Source organism: Salvelinus alpinus, chromosome 23 (genome assembly GCF_045679555.1).
Source record: "Salvelinus alpinus chromosome 23, SLU_Salpinus.1, whole genome shotgun sequence".
Lineage (NCBI taxonomy): Eukaryota > Metazoa > Chordata > Actinopteri > Salmoniformes > Salmonidae > Salvelinus > Salvelinus alpinus.
The window spans coordinates 9609076-9626975 of record NC_092108.1 but is presented as its reverse complement, the minus strand read 5'-3'; the positions used below and the strand labels follow the sequence as shown (position 1 = coordinate 9626975).

The 17900-nt window shown below is 44.9% G+C and overlaps 1 protein-coding gene across 4 annotated transcripts; it reads right to left on the bottom strand.

Moving 5' to 3' along the window:
* Positions 1 to 2178: 2178 nt before the first annotated feature.
* On the bottom strand, positions 2179 to 5144 carry LOC139550170 (nicotinamide riboside kinase 2-like). 4 transcript variants are annotated; one of them, XM_071360859.1, is made up of 7 exons: positions 4952 to 5144; positions 4652 to 4742; positions 3709 to 3757; positions 3267 to 3441; positions 2866 to 3044; positions 2644 to 2729; positions 2179 to 2504 (listed from the first exon to the last, which is right to left on the bottom strand). In XM_071360859.1, exons 1-6 carry the CDS (start codon positions 4975 to 4977, stop codon positions 2644 to 2646), a joined length of 606 nt encoding a protein of 201 aa, XP_071216960.1. In that variant the 5' UTR covers positions 4978 to 5144; the 3' UTR covers positions 2179 to 2504. The 4 variants fall into 4 exon arrangements, with proteins under 4 accessions (XP_071216960.1, XP_071216961.1, XP_071216962.1 ...); XM_071360860.1 differs by having other exon boundaries at positions 2179 to 2501; positions 4952 to 5134; XM_071360861.1 differs by lacking the exon at positions 3709 to 3757 and having other exon boundaries at positions 4952 to 5133.
* Positions 5145 to 17900: the final 12756 nt, after the last annotated feature.

Below are 17900 nucleotides of genomic sequence, written 5' to 3'. Positions count from 1 at the left end.
TTGGGTAGCTGGGTAGCAGGGTAGCTGGTTAGAAGGGTAGCAGGGTAGCTGGGTAGCTGGGTAGTTGAGAAGTAGGGCAGTTGGGTAGTAGAGTAGTAGGGTAGTAGGGTAGCAGGGTAGCTGGGTAGCTGAGTAGTTGGGAAGTAGGGCAGTTGGGTAGTAGAGTAGTAGGGTAGCAGGGTAGCTGGGTAGCTGGGTAGCAGGGTAGTAGTGTAGCTGGTTAGAAGGGTAGCTGGGTAGCTGGGTAGCAGGGTAGCTGGGTGGCTGGGTAGCAGGGTAGTAGTGTAGCTGGTTAGAAGGGTAGCTGGGTAGCAGGGTAGCTGGGTGGCTGGGTAGCTTGGTAGTAGGGTAGCTGGGTAGCAGGGTAGCTGGGTGGTAGTCTAGTAGGGTAGATGGGTAGTAGGGTAGTAGGGTCATAGTAGGGCCGGCTCCCCTCCTTCCAACCCAAATATGGAAGAACAGGCTTTACTCTTTGGTTATGTTCCGGTTACCATGGAGCCGCCGTGTGACGTGGGAGCACATGGATCGCATGCCTCTCTGGTTCTCACCTTTCCCCTGTTGCCTCCGCCTCCGTTGAGGCGGAGCCTGATTGGCTGGTGCAGGAGATAGGGCCGTGAGACTGGCAGGAGGGCACGTAGAGATCATAACCACTCCCCCCGGAATCTCTCTGTACAAGGCCTAATAATACTCCCCTGACACCCAAAGCATCTGGCCTAAATATAACACACACACACACACACACACACACACACACACACACACACACACACACACACACACACACACACACACACACACACACACACACACACACACACACACACACACACACACACACACACACACACACACACACACACACACACACACACACACACACACACACACACACACACAAGCAAGCAGGCTGCCACCAGCCACCCTCAGCTTGTCCTCGCCAGGCACCCATAAAATTCCCAGTTATGCGTCACAAGACAAAAGGCCCAGCTCCCCGCACCAGCGGGTCACCACCCACACCCGCTGGTCACCACCCACACCCGCTGGAAGACTGCTGGGTTGGCTGTTCACACCGTATTGTAGTTATTGAAATCCCAGGTCATGGTTGACAAGCTATAAGGATGAAATTACACTGTCATTACCAGTATCATGGATAACAACATAAGCCCACTTTCTTGGTAGTTGAGGTCATATTGTAAATAGATTAGATATCATTGACTAGCCGATGTCCATCAGACAATAATTTATCTGATGCTTTTATCCCAAGCGACTTGCACTGAACACATATTCAGTAGGAATCAAACCCAGAACCCCGGGTACAAGAACTGCAATCAAATGAGCTAACAGAACCCCCGACATGGGTGTTTGGTGTGTTGCTACATGCAAGGTCATTTATGAGGAAATAAACTGCAGATGGCAGATGTGATGGGCTTCGAATGATTAAATACAAATATAACCAATGGTTTGTTTTGACTGACTCCCCTCATTAATGGGATGGAGCACTGTTGTCAAATGCTAAACACAATTAAATATGCGTTGTGCGAAAGAATAACCTTTTAAAAATGTCTTGGGAGGGAACAATTTACAGTGGCTTCAACTCAACTTCAAAAGAGCTGTTAACTATTCCCACGGAATGGGAAACCTCTCATAATCACTGAGAAGCCTTTTCCACTACTGAATATGTCCCAGATATCTCCGCATTTACATGGCCGTTTACGTAGGTAGGCACAGTGTCACTATCAAGTAGTTACTACTACATCACAGTAGGGCTAGTTTTGTTGTTGTTTTTGTTGTTTGTGGAGAGTTTTTGGTTCAATGTTCAAAATTCATCAGGAATAAATTCTGTTCTGGTTTCTTTCCCTTTCCTGAATGTTAAAGCTTCGACAGTTCAGGGTGGTATCAGAGCAGCTGATGTAAAATGATGTAAAAAAAACCCACAAAAAAACAGAGACGAAGCATTTGTGTTGATCTTGAATCTGTCTTCAGTGTACAAAATGATATGGATGAAGATGTCACAGCTGTATATGTTTCTGTAGGTATAATATAATAGTTTTCTAAATGCTCTCACTGTAATAATAGCTGCGTTTACTGGATGCTAGTCTTGTGTTGCCACATTTCCCCGTTTAGAAAGCTGTAAATTGAAAGTTCATTGGATTGAGAATAACCACAGAACACAGTAGATGGATTCATAGGTCTCTTTATGTTGTAGACACAATCTTTCTTCTCAGTGTGGGATGATATTTTGTTAACCATGAAAACACAGGAAGCACATAGACCTGTTCTTCATGTGTTTCAACACTGGGCAGTCCAGTTGGTAAATCATCTTACAAAAGGTTACATTTGATTATACAAAATACAATGCTTCTGCCGTTCAGTTTTTAAAAAATAAGTTAGGCCTTAAACTATTTACATATCAATATTAATTTCAGGCAGTAGTATGGTACTGATGTTGCACTTCCCACAATATTATTATTTACAAGTTTATACACAAGTCTTCGGACTCCCTGCTGTGGAAGAGAGAGATATAACAATTATTAGCATGCAATACATTAATGCCGATTTATATGTGTACACGTAAGTGATCCAATACATGTATTTATTTACCTATAAGTTGTTGAGCAGGGTGTTTTGTATGGAGATATTTACCTATAAGTTGTTGAGCAGGGTGTTTTGTATGTTTTCATACACTTGGCTGTAGATCTCCTCTTTAGGTTTCAAGCCATCAAGGTACTCTGAGGGGCAAAATGCCTCAAATTTAGTCCTTATAAACCATAGTAAAAATAGTGGAAAAGTTAAATACACACATATATTATAATAATTGATCCTAATAAACATGATATGAACTCTGCAGTAGTGTCCAGTACATACCTATACCATGGTAGTTGTCTTCCATCTCTTTCCTGTGTTTCAGGTACATGGGCCAGACATGGCCTTCAAACAGACCAGGGGGGTCAGGGACTGTGTAGTTCCTTGTACTTCTCCTCCTCTTGCACTCCTCCTTTGGAATGGCGATGTAGTAACTTTTGTCATAGACATCAACGATAGGCCTGCAGGAAACAAAACAAACAGTGGTAAGAACAAGCCGTGAGTTCCAAGAAAAACTCTAGTTAACTTGAATTGATAAAGTCAATAGGAGTGTATAGTAAGATACGATTGAATGTTATTGTCCTTGAAGGGAAGAGAGAGAGAGAGTCTAACTACAGACTAACTCAGGCAAAATGTTGTTGTCGCTAACATGTCAATGTAAATGTTGTAGGTAAACAACCTACTTGTAGTTATAGAGCAGAAACCCTTCCACGATGAGGATGTGGATACCGTTATCAGGGTCTGAGTCTTCTGCTTCAGGTGTGACGCAGACGCCATGGGAGCGGGCGAACTTGACTGGGTTCTCTTGCCATCCCTCCACAGTGTTAATCATGGCCTCCATATCCAGGGATGTGATCACTAGAGAACAGGGAATAGACAGAACAATACGCTTCACCACCAGGGAACTAAAACAGCACAGCAGCCAATGTGCTTCAAAACACAACAGTAAGCTCTAGTAACTGGCGTAGCATTCACAGAATTTTTGTAAAAATTTAATTTAAAATTGCAGGTAAATTGTTGTCTATTACAAAAGTATCAGAGGAACTTTTGAAGATGTCAATTAAAGGGAAAGAGTACATTACTCGTAGTGTTTGTTTTCATTCCTACAGCGAATCCAACTCTTACCATCCCACTGCCTAAAGCCGTCCTCCCCGACTTCTATCTGATCGGGTTTCTGAAATAACAGTCACCAAGAAAACATTGCTGCAACCTCAAGGTGATGATGACAGAGTAGTAACCAGTCAGTGCTGATCACACCTGGACATGAGCTAAGCTAACGACACCATCGTCTCCACTAAGGCAAACAGCTAAAGGCTAACCTGCACCCTCAGTGTACCGTAAATAATGCCTTATAAGGGCCAGGGATGGGATCAGGAAGTCAATTGAAATTCCATTTCCAATTCTAAATTCCAAAATCCAACTCCAATTCCTGAATTGACTGAATTGAAATAGAATTGACCCCAACCATGCTGCTGGCACTTGGCCTAACTGCTCAACATGTGGGCAGGGCACTGTAGTCGTACTGGAGAGGGTACACGGTGTCAGCCGTTGACAGTCAGTGATATTCATCCACTGACCTTTAAATAAAAATAAACGCTTTTTTAAATGATCCTTAGTTTGCAATAAGTTGTTGACATTGACAACACAGACTATACAGATCATTATGGGGTGAATCAAAATGTTCAAAGTCAAATGAACGTTAATAACTGTCATGCAGTAAAACGATTGTTGCATTACATGAAAGGTGAATGCAATGTTTGAACTTCAAATGATGTAAACATTTAAACATTTTCATTGGTTCTTCAGGAGACAATGTTAAGCACATTATATCTGCAGGTGGAATACGGTAGCTCTGTCTGGTCATCCTTTACTGACTTTCCACCAGTAGGTGGCGATATTAAGTGTTCAAGGCCAATTTTTCTTTATTGGTAACTCCAATTAAATAGACTACTGTAGGCTATACAATCTGTTCGTTTTTTGATCATAAAAAAACGGATCATAAAATAAGTAAACACGATGTTGTCAAGCTTTCTGGGCTGAGAGACATAACCGTGATGAAGCGTCTTACCTTAAAAAAGTCATCCTGATGTATCACACAACAGTTGGGCAAAGCCTGGATCAATGTATTGGTTAGAGTGGTTTTCCCACCGTTGGTCACGCTAGACAGAATAATGAAAAAACACAATGAACATCATTTTCTATAAATTATCTCCGGTCCACTTGATCTTGTGTGGACCATTAATTTCGGCTACAGAAATACGTTTGGTATTATCAATATTGGAAACGTTGAATTATGTTCTTACCGTCATAACAAACAGTAAAATAGTAAACTTGTTTTCAATATTAATATTCATTAGATATGACTTACCCGCCAATTCCTATAATGAATTTCATGATGATATCTTGATCTTGGTCCGTAGCAGTAACTACTCTACGTCGGTGTTAGACGAAGGAAAGGAACCCCTATATAAAAAAAATAACTTTCAAAAGAAAAGTCCTTTAAACTTTCTTTTCTTTCTCTTATAGCTAGAATGTTCCCTTTACTACTTCATTGATAGAGTATCTCTGCCTAGCATATAAAGGATTCACCACAGCGTCACTATTTATGTCACACCTCGTGGCTCAACTCTGTCCAATCAGTCCATTTTACTGTAGCCAATTAGCTTCTACTGTACTCCGGAACTATGTCCAATTGGAGTGCGGTGCTACTGTGCTAGATTTGCATAGCTCCGATTTTTCCACCTGTCACTGGAACTCAGTCAGCATAGCGGTCACACACACACACGCACACACACGCCGTCTGAAAACCCAGACCACCCCTTGCATAGCATGTCAAACCTTTACCAGCTGATACTGGAGCTCTGTCAGGCATCATTGGCTTCCTAGAAGACAACAGAATAAATAGCTTGACTCTAAGCTGTGAATCACAATGATAATTCTCTCCAGGCAAGTCCCCATGCTTTAACTGATGATAGGGACAAGAACCAGATTATGGAGATTAGATATGCATACATCATATAAACTCAGCAAAAAAAGAAACGTCCTCTCACTGTCAACTGCATTTATTTTAAGCAAACTTAACATTTGTAAATATTTGTATGACGATAACAAGATTCAACAACTGAGACATAAACTGAACAAGTTCCACAGACATGTGACTAACAGAAATGGAATAATGTGTCCCTGAACAAAGGGGGGGTCAAAAGTAACAGTCAGTATCTGGTGTGGCCACCAGCTGCATTAAGTACTGCAGTGCGGAACCTCCTCATGTACTGCACCAGATTTGCCAGTTCTTGCTGTGAGATGTTACCCCACTCTACCACCAAGGCACCTGCAAGTTCCTGGACATTTCTGGGGGGAATGGCCCTAGTCCTCACCCTCCGATCCAACAGGTCCCAGACGTGCTCAATGGGATTGAGATCCGGGCTCTTTGCTGGCCATGGCAGAACACTGACATTCCTGTTTTGCAGGAAATCACTGGCTGGTGGCATTGTCATGCTGGAGGGTCATGTCAGGATGAGCCTGCAGGAAGGGTACCACATGAGGGAGGAGGATGTCTTCCCTGTAACGCACAGCGTTGAGATTGCCTGCAATGACAACAAGCTCAGTCCGATGATGCTGTGACACACCGCCCCAGACCATGACGGACCCTCCACCTCCAATCGATCCCGCTCCAGAGTACAGGCCTCGGTGTAACGCTCATTCCTTCGACGATAAATGCAAATCCGACCATCACCCCTGGTGAGACAAAACCGCGACTCGTCAGTGAAGAGCACTTTTTGCCAGTCCTGTCTGGTGCAGCGACGGTGGGTTTGTGCCCATAGGCGACGTTGTTGCCGGTGATGTCTGGTGAGGACCTGCCTTACAACAGGCCTACAAGCTCTCAGTCCAGCCTCTCTCAGCCTATTGCGGACAGTCTGAGCACTGATGGAGGGATTGTGCATTCCTGGTGTAACTCTGGCAGTTGTTGTTGCCATCCTGTACCTGTCCCGCAGGTGTGATGTTCAGATGTACCGATCCTGTGCAGGTGTTGTTACACGTGGTCTGCCACTGCGAGGACGATCAGCTGTCCGTCCTGTCTCCCTGTTGCGCTGTCAAGGCATCTCACAGTACAGACATTGCAATTTACTGCAGTCCTCATGCCTCCTTGCAGCATGTCTAAGGCACGTTCACGCAGATGTGCAGGGACCCAGGGCATCTTTCTTTTGGTGTTTTTCAGAGTAGAAAGGCCTCTTTAGTGTCCTAAGTTTTCATAACTGTGACCTTAATTGCCTACCGTCTGTAAGCTGTTAGTGTCTTAACGACCGTTCCACAGGTGCATGTTCATTAATTGTTTATGGTTCATTGAACAAGTATGGGAAACAGTGTTTAAACCCTTTACAATGAAGATCTGTGAAGTTATTTATATTTTTATGAATTATCTTTGAAAGACAGGGTCCTGAAAAAGGGACGTTTTTTTGTTGTTGCTGAGTTTAGATATTATGGAAGATAACAATATTGTAGTCATGATCAGATTTGCTATTGCTCAAGCTGGTCATAATATTATGGGAAATGTGACTGTGACATTAAGTAGGTTTTATTGAAAATAAAGTTATTCTATTCTATTCTACCTATCCTGAGATTTGTGGCTAGGTCTGTTATTGTTGTCATGAATATGTTATTCTATGTTCTTAAATGACAGAATACACAGCAATACACAGCCCTGTGCAAGTGAAAAAGCCCAATGTTGGTTTTGCTGTGTCCACTAGCCTTGCCTTGACCTCCAGTCACTATACAAAGAGCAGGAAATGTGTAGAAAAGGGTGTGGCTCTATGGCTAATCATTTACAGAAACAGAGATTGTTAGGTTACGGTTAGAGACCAGTATGGATGATTCACTCTCCTTCTCCAGGCTTGTATCTAATGGTCTGTAGTGCATCAGCGCAGTGTGTTTAATGAATCCATTTGGTTCACTAGACCTGGGTCTATGTGAGGCTATTTGATTTCTTTCAGATACTCTATGGTGAACTTAATTTAGCTTTCCCAGTGCAATGGCACATCTGATATGCAAGGCAAACTAAATCAACCCCACTTAAAGTAATGAAATAAACCAAATGAAAAACAATCATATTTTGACCACCCTGGCCTGTTGCACTGTAGGCTGGCAGGAGTAGTTGAGAGGGTAAATATGCCCACGATTCGACAGCTTGGTGGTGGGGAAAACCATTGGGACTATATTTAGGAGTAACATTAGGCCGGTATGGGCTGGTGGGTTCGGCAGGATCAGGCTCGGCTGTTGGCACTGAGTCACACATACTTCTGATGCAACCAAGGCTTGGTTGGAAGACGGTATAGTGGCATGGCCCTTGTCCATGTGACCATGTGACCCCATGCCTCTTTGCTGCCGGTGTGTGTGTGTGTGTGTTTCTGTCTGCCTGTCTGCCTGCCTGCCTGTCTGTCTGTCTGCCTGCCTGTCTGTCTGTCTGTCTGTCTGTCTGTCTGTCTGTCTGTCTGTCTGTCTGTCTGTCTGTCTGTCTGTCTGTCTGTCTGTCTGTCTGTCTGTCTGTCTGTCTGTCTGTCTGTCTGTCTGTCTGTCTGTCTGTCTGTCTGTCTGTCTGTCTGTCTGTCTGTCTGCCTGCCTGCCTGTCTGCCTGCCTGCCTGCCTGTCTGCCTGTCTGTTTGGGGTCCCACTAGATAGGATGTCTTGTCTCACAAACTACATCTCTGTTTCTGAACTGTAAAACCCTTTGAACTTCAAAGCTTCTCAGTCATTTTGTTGTAGTAATACTATTACTAGGCCTGGCTCACGAGTTAACCATTTAAAAGGTTCATGAATTGTACATGTATGGCACTTCGCCCGGGCGGAGTGGTGCAGCTTGTGCTTATTTTCTTTGGACAGGAGAGGGTGACCTGGATCAGAACCTAAACCTTTTACTACGACCCTCATCCCTGTGATTATTATTGTTAGGCATTAGAGAGCTGGACTTTGGATTGGAGCTATCGGATAACATGGACATGTCAAGTTTAAGCTGTGATAACATGGACGTCTCATGTTTAAGGTGTGATAACATGGAGGTCTCATGTTTAAGCTGTGATAACATGGAGGTCTCATGTTTAAGGTGTGATAACATGGAGGTGTCATGTTTAAGCTGTGATAACATGGAGGTGTCATGTTTAAGGGTGTGATAACATGGAGGTCTCAAGTTTAAACTGTGATAACATGGACGTCTCATGTTTAAGGTGTGATAACATGGAGGTCTCATGTTTAAGGTGTGATAACATGGAGGTGTCATGTTTAAGGGTGTGATAACATGGAGGTGTCATGTTTAAGGTGTGATAACATGGAGGTCTCATGTTTAAGGTGTGATAACATGGAGGTCTCATGTTTAAGGTGTGATAACATGGATGTCTCATGTTTAAGGTGTGATAACATGGAGGTGTCATGTTTAAGGTGTGATAACATGGAGGTCTCATGTTTAAGGTGTGATAACATGGAGGTCTCATGTTTAAGGTGTGATAACATGGAGGTCTCATGTTTAAGCTGTGATAACATGGAGGTGTCATGTTTAAGGGTGTGATAACATGGAGGTCTCATGTTTAAGGGTGTGATAACATGGACATCTCATGTTTAAGGTGTGATAACATGGAGGTGTCATGTTTAAGGGTGTGATAACATGGAGGTCTCATGTTTAAGGTGTGATAACATGGAGGTCTCATGTTTAAGGTGTGATAACATGGAGGTGTCATGTTTAAGCTGTGATAACATGGAGGTGTCATGTTTAAGGGTGTGATAACATGGAGGTCTCATGTTTAAGGTGTGATAACATGGAGGTCTCATGTTTAAGGTGTGATAACATGGAGGTGTCATGTTTAAGCTGTGATAACATGGAGGTGTCATGTTTAAGGTGTGATAACATGGAGGTCTCATGTTTAAGGTGTGATAACATGGAGGTCTCATGTTTAAGGTGTGATAACATGGACGTCTCATGTTTAAGCTGTGATAACATGGAGGTCTCATGTTTAAGGTGTGATAACATGGAGGTCTCTAAGATGGCGCCGGAGAAGAAGGCAGACGTTTTACATGCCCCCAACCGATTGTGTTGTTTTGTTAGTATATTATTTTTCTAAACTTATTTTGCACATAATGTTGCCGCTACCGTCTCTTATGACCGAAAATAACTTCTGGACATCAGGACTGAGATTAATCACAACGGATTGGCAGAATCTTTATTTTCCTTTAACAAGTCTGACGCGGCCGACGCGAACGATATACTGCTTTCTCGGGAACAGGCTCAGATCCCTGTGATTTTTGTGAAGAGGAGGAGGAGAAAACTTCTGAGAATGTGTGGGTGATCGAATAAACCCCTGCTTCCGTCCATTCTGCTAGTAAACGTGCAATCTTTGGACAATAAAATAGATGACCTACGTGGAAGATTAAACTACCAACGGGACATTCAAAACTGTAATATCTTATGCTTCACGGAGTCGTGGCTGAGCGACGACACTATCAACATACAGCTGGCTGGTTATACGCTGCTCCGGCAGGATAGAACAGCAGCATCTGATAAGACAAGGGGCGGCGGACTATGTATTTTTGTAAATAACAGCTGGTGTACGATATCTAAGGAAGTCTCGAGCTATTGCTCACCTGAGGTAGAGTATATCATGATAAGCTGTAGACCACACTATCTACCTAGAGAGTTTTCATCTGTATTTTTCGTAGCTGTTTACATACCACCACAGTCAGAGGCTGGCACTAAGACAGCAGTGAATGAGCTGTATTCCGCCATAAGCAAACAAGAAAACGCTCACCCAGAGGCGGCAATCCTAGTGGCCGGGGACTTTAATGCAGACCACCTTTCCTCCACACAGAGAGACGCGTGAAAAACTCTCCCTCGCCCTCCATTTGGCAAATCTGACCATAATTCTATCCTCCCGATTCCTGCTTACAAGAAAAAAATTAAAGCAGGAAGCACCAGTGACTAGATCAATAAAAAAGTGGTCAGATGAATCAGATGCTAAGCTACAGGACTGATTTGCTAGCACAGACTGGAATATGTTCCGGGATTCCTGACGGGCAGCCCCCAGGTGGTAAGGGTAGGTAACAACTAGAGGTCGAATGATTATGATTTTTCAACGTCGATACCGATACCGATTATTGGAGGACCAAAAAAGCTGATACCGATTAATTGGCCGATTTTTATATATATATTTGTAATAATGACAATTACAACAATACTGAATGACCACTTTTATTTTAACAATATAATACATCAATAAAATCTATTTAGTCTCAAATAAATAATGAAACATGTTCCTTGCTCAGAACATGAGAGCATATGAAAGCTAGTGGTTCCATTTATCATGAGTCTTCAATATTCCCAGGTTAAGAAGTTTTAGGTTGTAGTTATTATAGGAATTATAGGACTATATCTCTCTATACCATTTGTATTTCATATACCTTTGACTATTGGATGTTCTTATAGGCACTATAGTATTGCCACCCTAATCTCGGGAGCTGATAGGCTTGAAGTCATAAACAGCGCAATGCTTGAAGCACAGCGAAGAGCTGCTGGCAAATGCAGGAAAGTGCTGTTTGAATGAATGCTTACGAGCCTGCTGCTGCCTACCACCGCTCAGTCAGACTGCTCTATCAAATATAAAATCATAAACTTCATTATAATATAATAAACACACAGAAATATGAGGTCATTAATATGGTCAAATCCAGAAACTATCATTTCGAAAAGAAAACGTTTCAGTGAAATACGGAACCGTTCCGTATTTTATCTAACGGGTGGCATTCCTAAGTCTAAATATTGCTGTTACATTGCACAACCTTCAATGTTATGTCATAATTATGTACAATTCTGGCAAATTAATTACGGTCTTTGTTAGGAAGAAATGGTCTTCACACAGATCGCAAAAAGCCAGGCAGCATATACCCTGACTCTGCTTGCACGGAACGCAAGAGAAGTGACACAATTTCCCTAGTTAAAAGAAATTCATATTAGCAGGCAATATTAACTAAATATGCAGGTTTAAAAATATATACTTGTGTTTTGGTTTTAAGAAAGGCATTGATGTTTATTGTTAGGTACACATTGGTGCACATCGTGAATGCGCTTGTTAAATCATCACCCGTTTGGCGAAGTAGGCTGTGATTCGATGATAAATTAACAGGCACCGCATCGATTATATGCAGCGCAGGACAAGCTAGATGAACTAGCAATATCATCAGCCATGTGTAATTAACTAGTGATTATGTTAAGATTGATTGTTTTTTATAAGATACGTTTAATGCTACCAACTTACCTTGGCTCCTTGCTGCACTGGCATAACAGGTAGTCAGCGCAGTCCCCTCGTGGACACATAATCGGTGTCCAAAAATGCTGATTACCGATTGTTATGAAAACTTGAAATCGGCCCTAATTAATCGGCCATTCCGATTAATCGGTCGACTCAAACACCATCCTTAAGTTTACCGATGACACCACAGAGAGCTTGAAGTTCCTTGGTGTTCACGTCACCAACAAACTAACATGGTCCAAGCACACCAAGATAGTCGTGAAGAGGGCACGACAAAACCTATTCCCCCTCAGGAGACCGAAAAGATATGACATGGGCCCTCAGATCCTCAAAAGGTTCTACAGCTGCACCATCGAGAGCACCCTAACTGGTTGCATCACTGCCTGGTATGGCAACTGCTCTGCCTCTGACCGCAAGGCACTACAGAGGGTAGTGCAAATGGCCCAGTACATAACTGGGGCCAAGCTTCCTGCCATCCAGGACCTCTATACCAGGCAGTGTCAGAGGAAGGCCCTAAAAATTGTTAAAGACTCCAGCCACCCTAGTCATAGACTGTTCTCTCTGCTACCGCATGGCAAGTGGTACCGGAGCGCCAAGTCTAGGTCCAAGAGGCTTCTAAACAGCTTCTACCCCCAAGCCATAAGACTCCTGAACACCTAATCAAATGGCTACTCAGACTATTTGCATTGCCCCCCCCCCCTCCTATTTTACACCGCTGCTACTCTCTGTTGTTATCATCTATGCACAGTCACTTTAATAACTCTACCTACATGTACATATTACCTCAACTAACCGGTGACCCCGCACATTGACTCTGTACCGGTACCCCCCTGTATATAGTCTCGCTATTGTTATTTTGCTGCTGCTCTTTAATTACTTGTTACTTTGATTTCTTATTCTTATCCATATTTTTTTAACTGCATTGTTGGTTTGGGGCTCGTAGTAAGCATTTCTCTGTGTTCGGCGCATATGACTAATACAATTGGATTTGATTTGATTTGATTTAAGGGCGTGATAAGATGGAGGTCTCATGTTTAAGGGTGTGATAACATGGAGGTCTCATGTTTAAGGGTGTGATAGCAGGGAGGAGAGGACAGAACAGGACATAGGCTGACAGGAAAGGACAGGACTGTATAAGGGAACAGCAGAGGACAGAACAGGGGGACAGGAGAGGACAGAACAGGACAGAGCAAGTGAGGACAATATTTTGATCTGTATCTATAAATCATTTGTTTATTGGACATGAATTATGTAAGGACTCATAGAATGACTGATATTTATATAGGCTTTGCTTTTGTCAAGTGGGCCAGGAGTTGACCCATGCAGAGCCAAATGTAATGCTCTAACCTAACCAGGAACAACTCTTGGCTCTATATAGGCCTGGAGTTAATCTAAAAGGATCTATTAAAATGTGGCAGTCTCTTCAGTTTTATTACCGGGAAATGGCATTGATACCATTGTGCTTACAGCCTCAGCAGCAACAGCAGGCTTATGTGTGGGTGTGTGTGTGTGCGTGTGTGTGTGTGTATAAGAGATAATGTACTCATAAATTGTCACATCTGCTCCTGCTACTCCCTCTGGTATTCATCCGGTGTCTTCTTGATCTGCAGTTACTCCCCCTGTACACTCTCTCTCCCTCTCCCTTTTTGTGTGATTGTGTGGTTGGAGAAAGGTGTGCTGGAGTCAGAGCAGATACCTACCAGCTGCAACTCGTTCCATAATCAAGACCTCTACAAATACTCAGTCCTGCCACTTCCACTTTGCCAGATCGTAATCTCTGCTCATTACCGCTCTGTCTCTGGCTCCTGTTTCCTGTTCCACATCTCACCACCCAACTACCTTGCTCTGGATTTTACTCACCAGCACTACCTTGGATTCCCATCAGGACCTGTTTACCCTGTTCTACTCAGCTAACTCCAACCTCAGTCTCCACATCTGGTTTTTCTGCAACTCATCCAAGCTTCCCCGGATCTGCGCTCCATATATCTTTGTGTAACTATAAATATTTTGGTTCATTCATCCCTGTTTCCTCATCTGATTCTGCTCTTGGGTTCCCCTGTGTCGCTCCGCTTAACAGTACGATCTGGCCTAGAGATGAACCCAGCAGACTCCACTACTCTTCACCAAATTCTTGTTGGTCAAGGCACCCTTCTTGAGCAACATGAGCAAGCCCTGAAAACCCTGCTGGAGAACATCAAGGAATTTTCACAGAGCCTGTCTGACCTACAAGTCCGAACCTCTGCCCAAAGTTCACAACCAGTCTCAAGTCCCTCTTCTCCGCCTCGGGAGCCTTTTGTTCTGACTCCTGAGGGCTATGATGGTAATCTTGGCGCTTGCAGAGCCTTCTTGTACAATGTTCACTAGTATTTGAGCAACAGCCCTACTCTTATGCTAGTGAACGAGCCAAGATTTATTTTTTGATTGGTTGCCTTCGGGGAGCAGCGCTTTCCTGAGCCACTGCGGTGTGGGAGAGACAGTCACCTATCTGCTTCTCCTACGGTGGATTCACTGATGAGATGAGGAAGGTCTTCGATCACCCGGTCTGTGTAAAGGATACGGCTAAACAACATCTGTCCCTTCGTCAAGGCTCCCAGAGTGTGGCTGAACTGGCATGTGAGTTCCGCACCCTCGCCGCAGAGAGCGGCTGGAATGACGAGGCCCTTCAGGGAGCATTCCGGAACGCACTCACTGAGACCCTCAAAGACGAGTTGGTGTCCAGAGAGGAGCCTGATGGACTTGACGAACTCATTTCTCTCACTATCCGCATTGACAACCGTCTCCGTGAGCGTCGGAGGGAGAGGGGAGGTAGGGTCGCATGTCCCATAACATCTGCTTCAGAGCCTTGCTCTCTTTCGCCGACTGCGTCACATCTTCAGGCATGTTCTAATCCTGAATCCATGCAGCTCGGCCGGACCCGTCTATCTCCAGAGGAGAGGCAGCGGCGTATCAGTACTAGGAGCTGTCTATATTGTGGCCATGTTGGTCACCTGGTCTCCACTTGTTCCCTGTGTCCAGCAAAAGAGGGGGCTCAGCAGTAGTGGAGGATATACTGTTGAGCCAAATCGCCTGCCCATCATCTCTCAGACCCCTGCTTGAGGCCAACCTTGTGTGGCAGAGCCAGGCTTTTCCTCTGCCTGCTCTCATTGATTCAGGCGCAGACGAGAGCTTTCTGGACCGAGGGGTCGTTAATCAGTTGGGTCTGGAGACTGTTTCACTCGATTCACCTCTGGATGCCAACACTCTCAATGGAAAGCTACTCTTCCGTGTTTTGGAGAGAACTGTTCCTGTTATCCTGCGTCTCTCTGGAAATCACCTAGAAAATATCAGTTTCCACATAATCGACTGTTCTCACTCACCTCTGGTTCTGGGTCATCCATGGTTAAAGCTACACAACCCACAGATTGACTGGTCCACCGGAAGGGTAACTACTTGGAGTACATTTTGTCATTCTAATTGTCTACATTCTGCCCTTCCTCCTGCCCTGTCTGCACCCCAGTCCATTCCAGAACCCCCAGACCTGTCTTCTGTTCCTCCAGAATATCATGGTCTAGCTCCTGTATTCAGCAAGCACCACACCCCATCTCTGCTGCCTCATCGGCCGTACGACGGTGCTATCGAGCTTCAGCCTGGAGCTCCTCTCCCTAGTAGCAGGTTGTATAACCTCTCTTGCGCCGAGCAAGAAGTCATGGAAGAATACATCCAGGATTCACTGGCTGTCGGACATATCAGGCCTTCTTCCTCTCCGGTGGGAGCGGGGGTTTTCTTTGTCAAGAAGAAGGATGGGTCACTGAGGCCATGCATAGACTTCCGTGGATTGAATCGTATCACTGCCAGGAACAAGTATTCCTTGCCCCTTATCAGTGCTGCTTTTCCCCCCCTCCATGGTTCCACAGTGTTTACTAAACTTGACCTCCGGAATGCCTACCACCCTCTCCGCATCAGAGAAGGGGACGAGTGGAAAACGGCGTTCAACACACCACTTGGACATTTCGAGTATTTGGTTATGCCTTTTGGTCTCACTGACGCCCCTGCTGTTTTTAGGAGCCTGGTTAATGATGTCCTGAGGGATGTCATTGGCCGTTTTTTTTTTGTCTATGTGGATGACATTCTTATTTTTTCGAAGGACCTTGAGGCTCACAAGCAACATGTCCACCAAGTTCTCCAAAGGCTATTGGAGAATAAGGTATTTGTGAAGGCTGAGAAATGTGAGTTTCATGTTTCCTCTGTGTCCTTATTGGGTTACATTATTGCTCAAGGACAGCTACGAATGGACCCTACCAAGGTTAGGACAGTCACAGAGTGGCCTGTGCCTGCGAATCTGAAGCAGTTACAGCGTTTCCTGGGGTTTGCCAATTTTTATAGACGGTTCATCCGTGACTACAGTTGTTTGGCAGCGCCTCTTACCACTCACCTCCACATCCACTTCGTTTCACTGGTCCCCAGAGGCAGAGGCAGTGTTCTGGGAACTCAAGCACCGCTTCACCTCTGCACCAATCCTTACCCAGCCAGACCCAGAACTCCAGTTCGTCCTCGATGTGGACGCTTCCGACACGGGGGTAGGTGCAGTCCTGTCTCAACGTTCTCCCTCGGATCAGAAGCTCCATCCTTGTGCCTTCTTGTCCCGAAAGAAGACATTTTGAAATAGGTAACCGGGAACTCCTGGCTGTTAAGCTGGCTCTTGAGGAGTGGTGTCCCTGGTTAGAGGGTTCGGTCCTTCCCTTCATTGTGTGGATGGATCACAAAAATCTAGCCTACATCCAGACCGCCAAACGTCTGAACCCTCGGTAGGCCAGGTGGGCATTGTTTTTGGAAGATTCAACTTCACACTCACTTATCGCCCCGGATCTAAGAATACCAAGCCTTACGCCCTCTCCCGTCAGTTCACAGCAAACAACACAAGTTCCGAGCTAGAAACCATTATGCCATCCTCCTGCATCGTTGCTGCTGTCTCCTGGGAGATTGAGTCCCGTGTTCGTCAGGCTCAGCTGAACCAGCCTGATCCTAGAAACGGTCCTTGTAAGGCTCTGTTTATGCCAGATTTAGTTTGTTCTGATGTTCTTCAATGGGCCCATTCTACGCACCTCACCTGTCACCCTGGCATGAACCGGACTGTCGCCTTCCTGCATCAGCGATTTTTGTGGCCCACCATGGAGAAAGACACTCGGGAATTAATCTCCGCCTGCTCGGTCTGGGCTTGGAACAAAACCTCCACCAAACCTACATCTGGTCTGCTTTGTCCTCTTCCCATACCCAGTCGCCCCTGGTCACATATAGCTTTGGACTTCGTCACTGGGCTTCCCCCATTGAATGGTAACTCAGTCATCTTCACTATTATTGACTGATTTTCCAAAGAGGCTCACTTCATTCCCCTCTCCAAGCTTCCTTCCTCCCGGGAGACTGCGGACCTGCTGGTATCCCATGTTTTGCGGCTGCATGGCATCCCTAGTGAAATTGTTTCTGACAGAGGACCCCCGTTTACATCCCAGGTATGGAGAGCCTTCTGCACAGCTCTGGGTATTAATGTCAGCCTTTCATCTGGATATCACCCCCAGACCAATGGCCAGACCAAGCGGGCCAACCAGGAGTTGGAAACTGCAATACGCTGTGTGACTTTGGCTAACCCTTCCTCCTGGAGTGCCCAGCTACCCTGGGTGGAATAGGCCCACAACACCCTAATCAATGCCTCATCAGGTATGTCTCTCTTTGAGTGTGCTCTGGGTTATCAACCTCCCTTGTTCCCTGCCCAAGAGGTCGAAGTAGCGGTGCCCTCAGTCCAGGACCACATGCGCCGTTGTCGTCACACCTGGAGGAGGGCCCGGGCTGCCCTTCTTCATGCCTCCACCAGGACCTAATCCCAAGCTAACTGTCGCCATGCTTCAGCCCCAGTCTACACTCCAGACCAAAAGGTATGGTTATAATCTAAGGACTTGCCCCTGATAGTGGTTTCCAAAAAACCACCTCCCCGATTCATTGGCCTCTTTGAGATTGATCGTGTCATAAACCCCTCTGCTGTTCATCTAAAACTCCCAG

Excerpts from the sequence above, each read along its gene's own strand:
- LOC139550170 (XM_071360859.1), bottom strand. The coding sequence starts at position 4,977 with ATGAAATTCATTATAGGAATTGGCGG. Across the intron at positions 3,442-3,708 it reads CGGCTTTAGGCAGTGGGATG|TGATCACATCCCTGGATATG; the intron begins GTAAGAGTTGGA and ends CCTGTTCTCTAG. Across the intron at positions 3,045-3,266 it reads TTTCTGCTCTATAACTACAA|GCCTATCGTTGATGTCTATG; the intron begins GTAGGTTGTTTA and ends TGTTTCCTGCAG.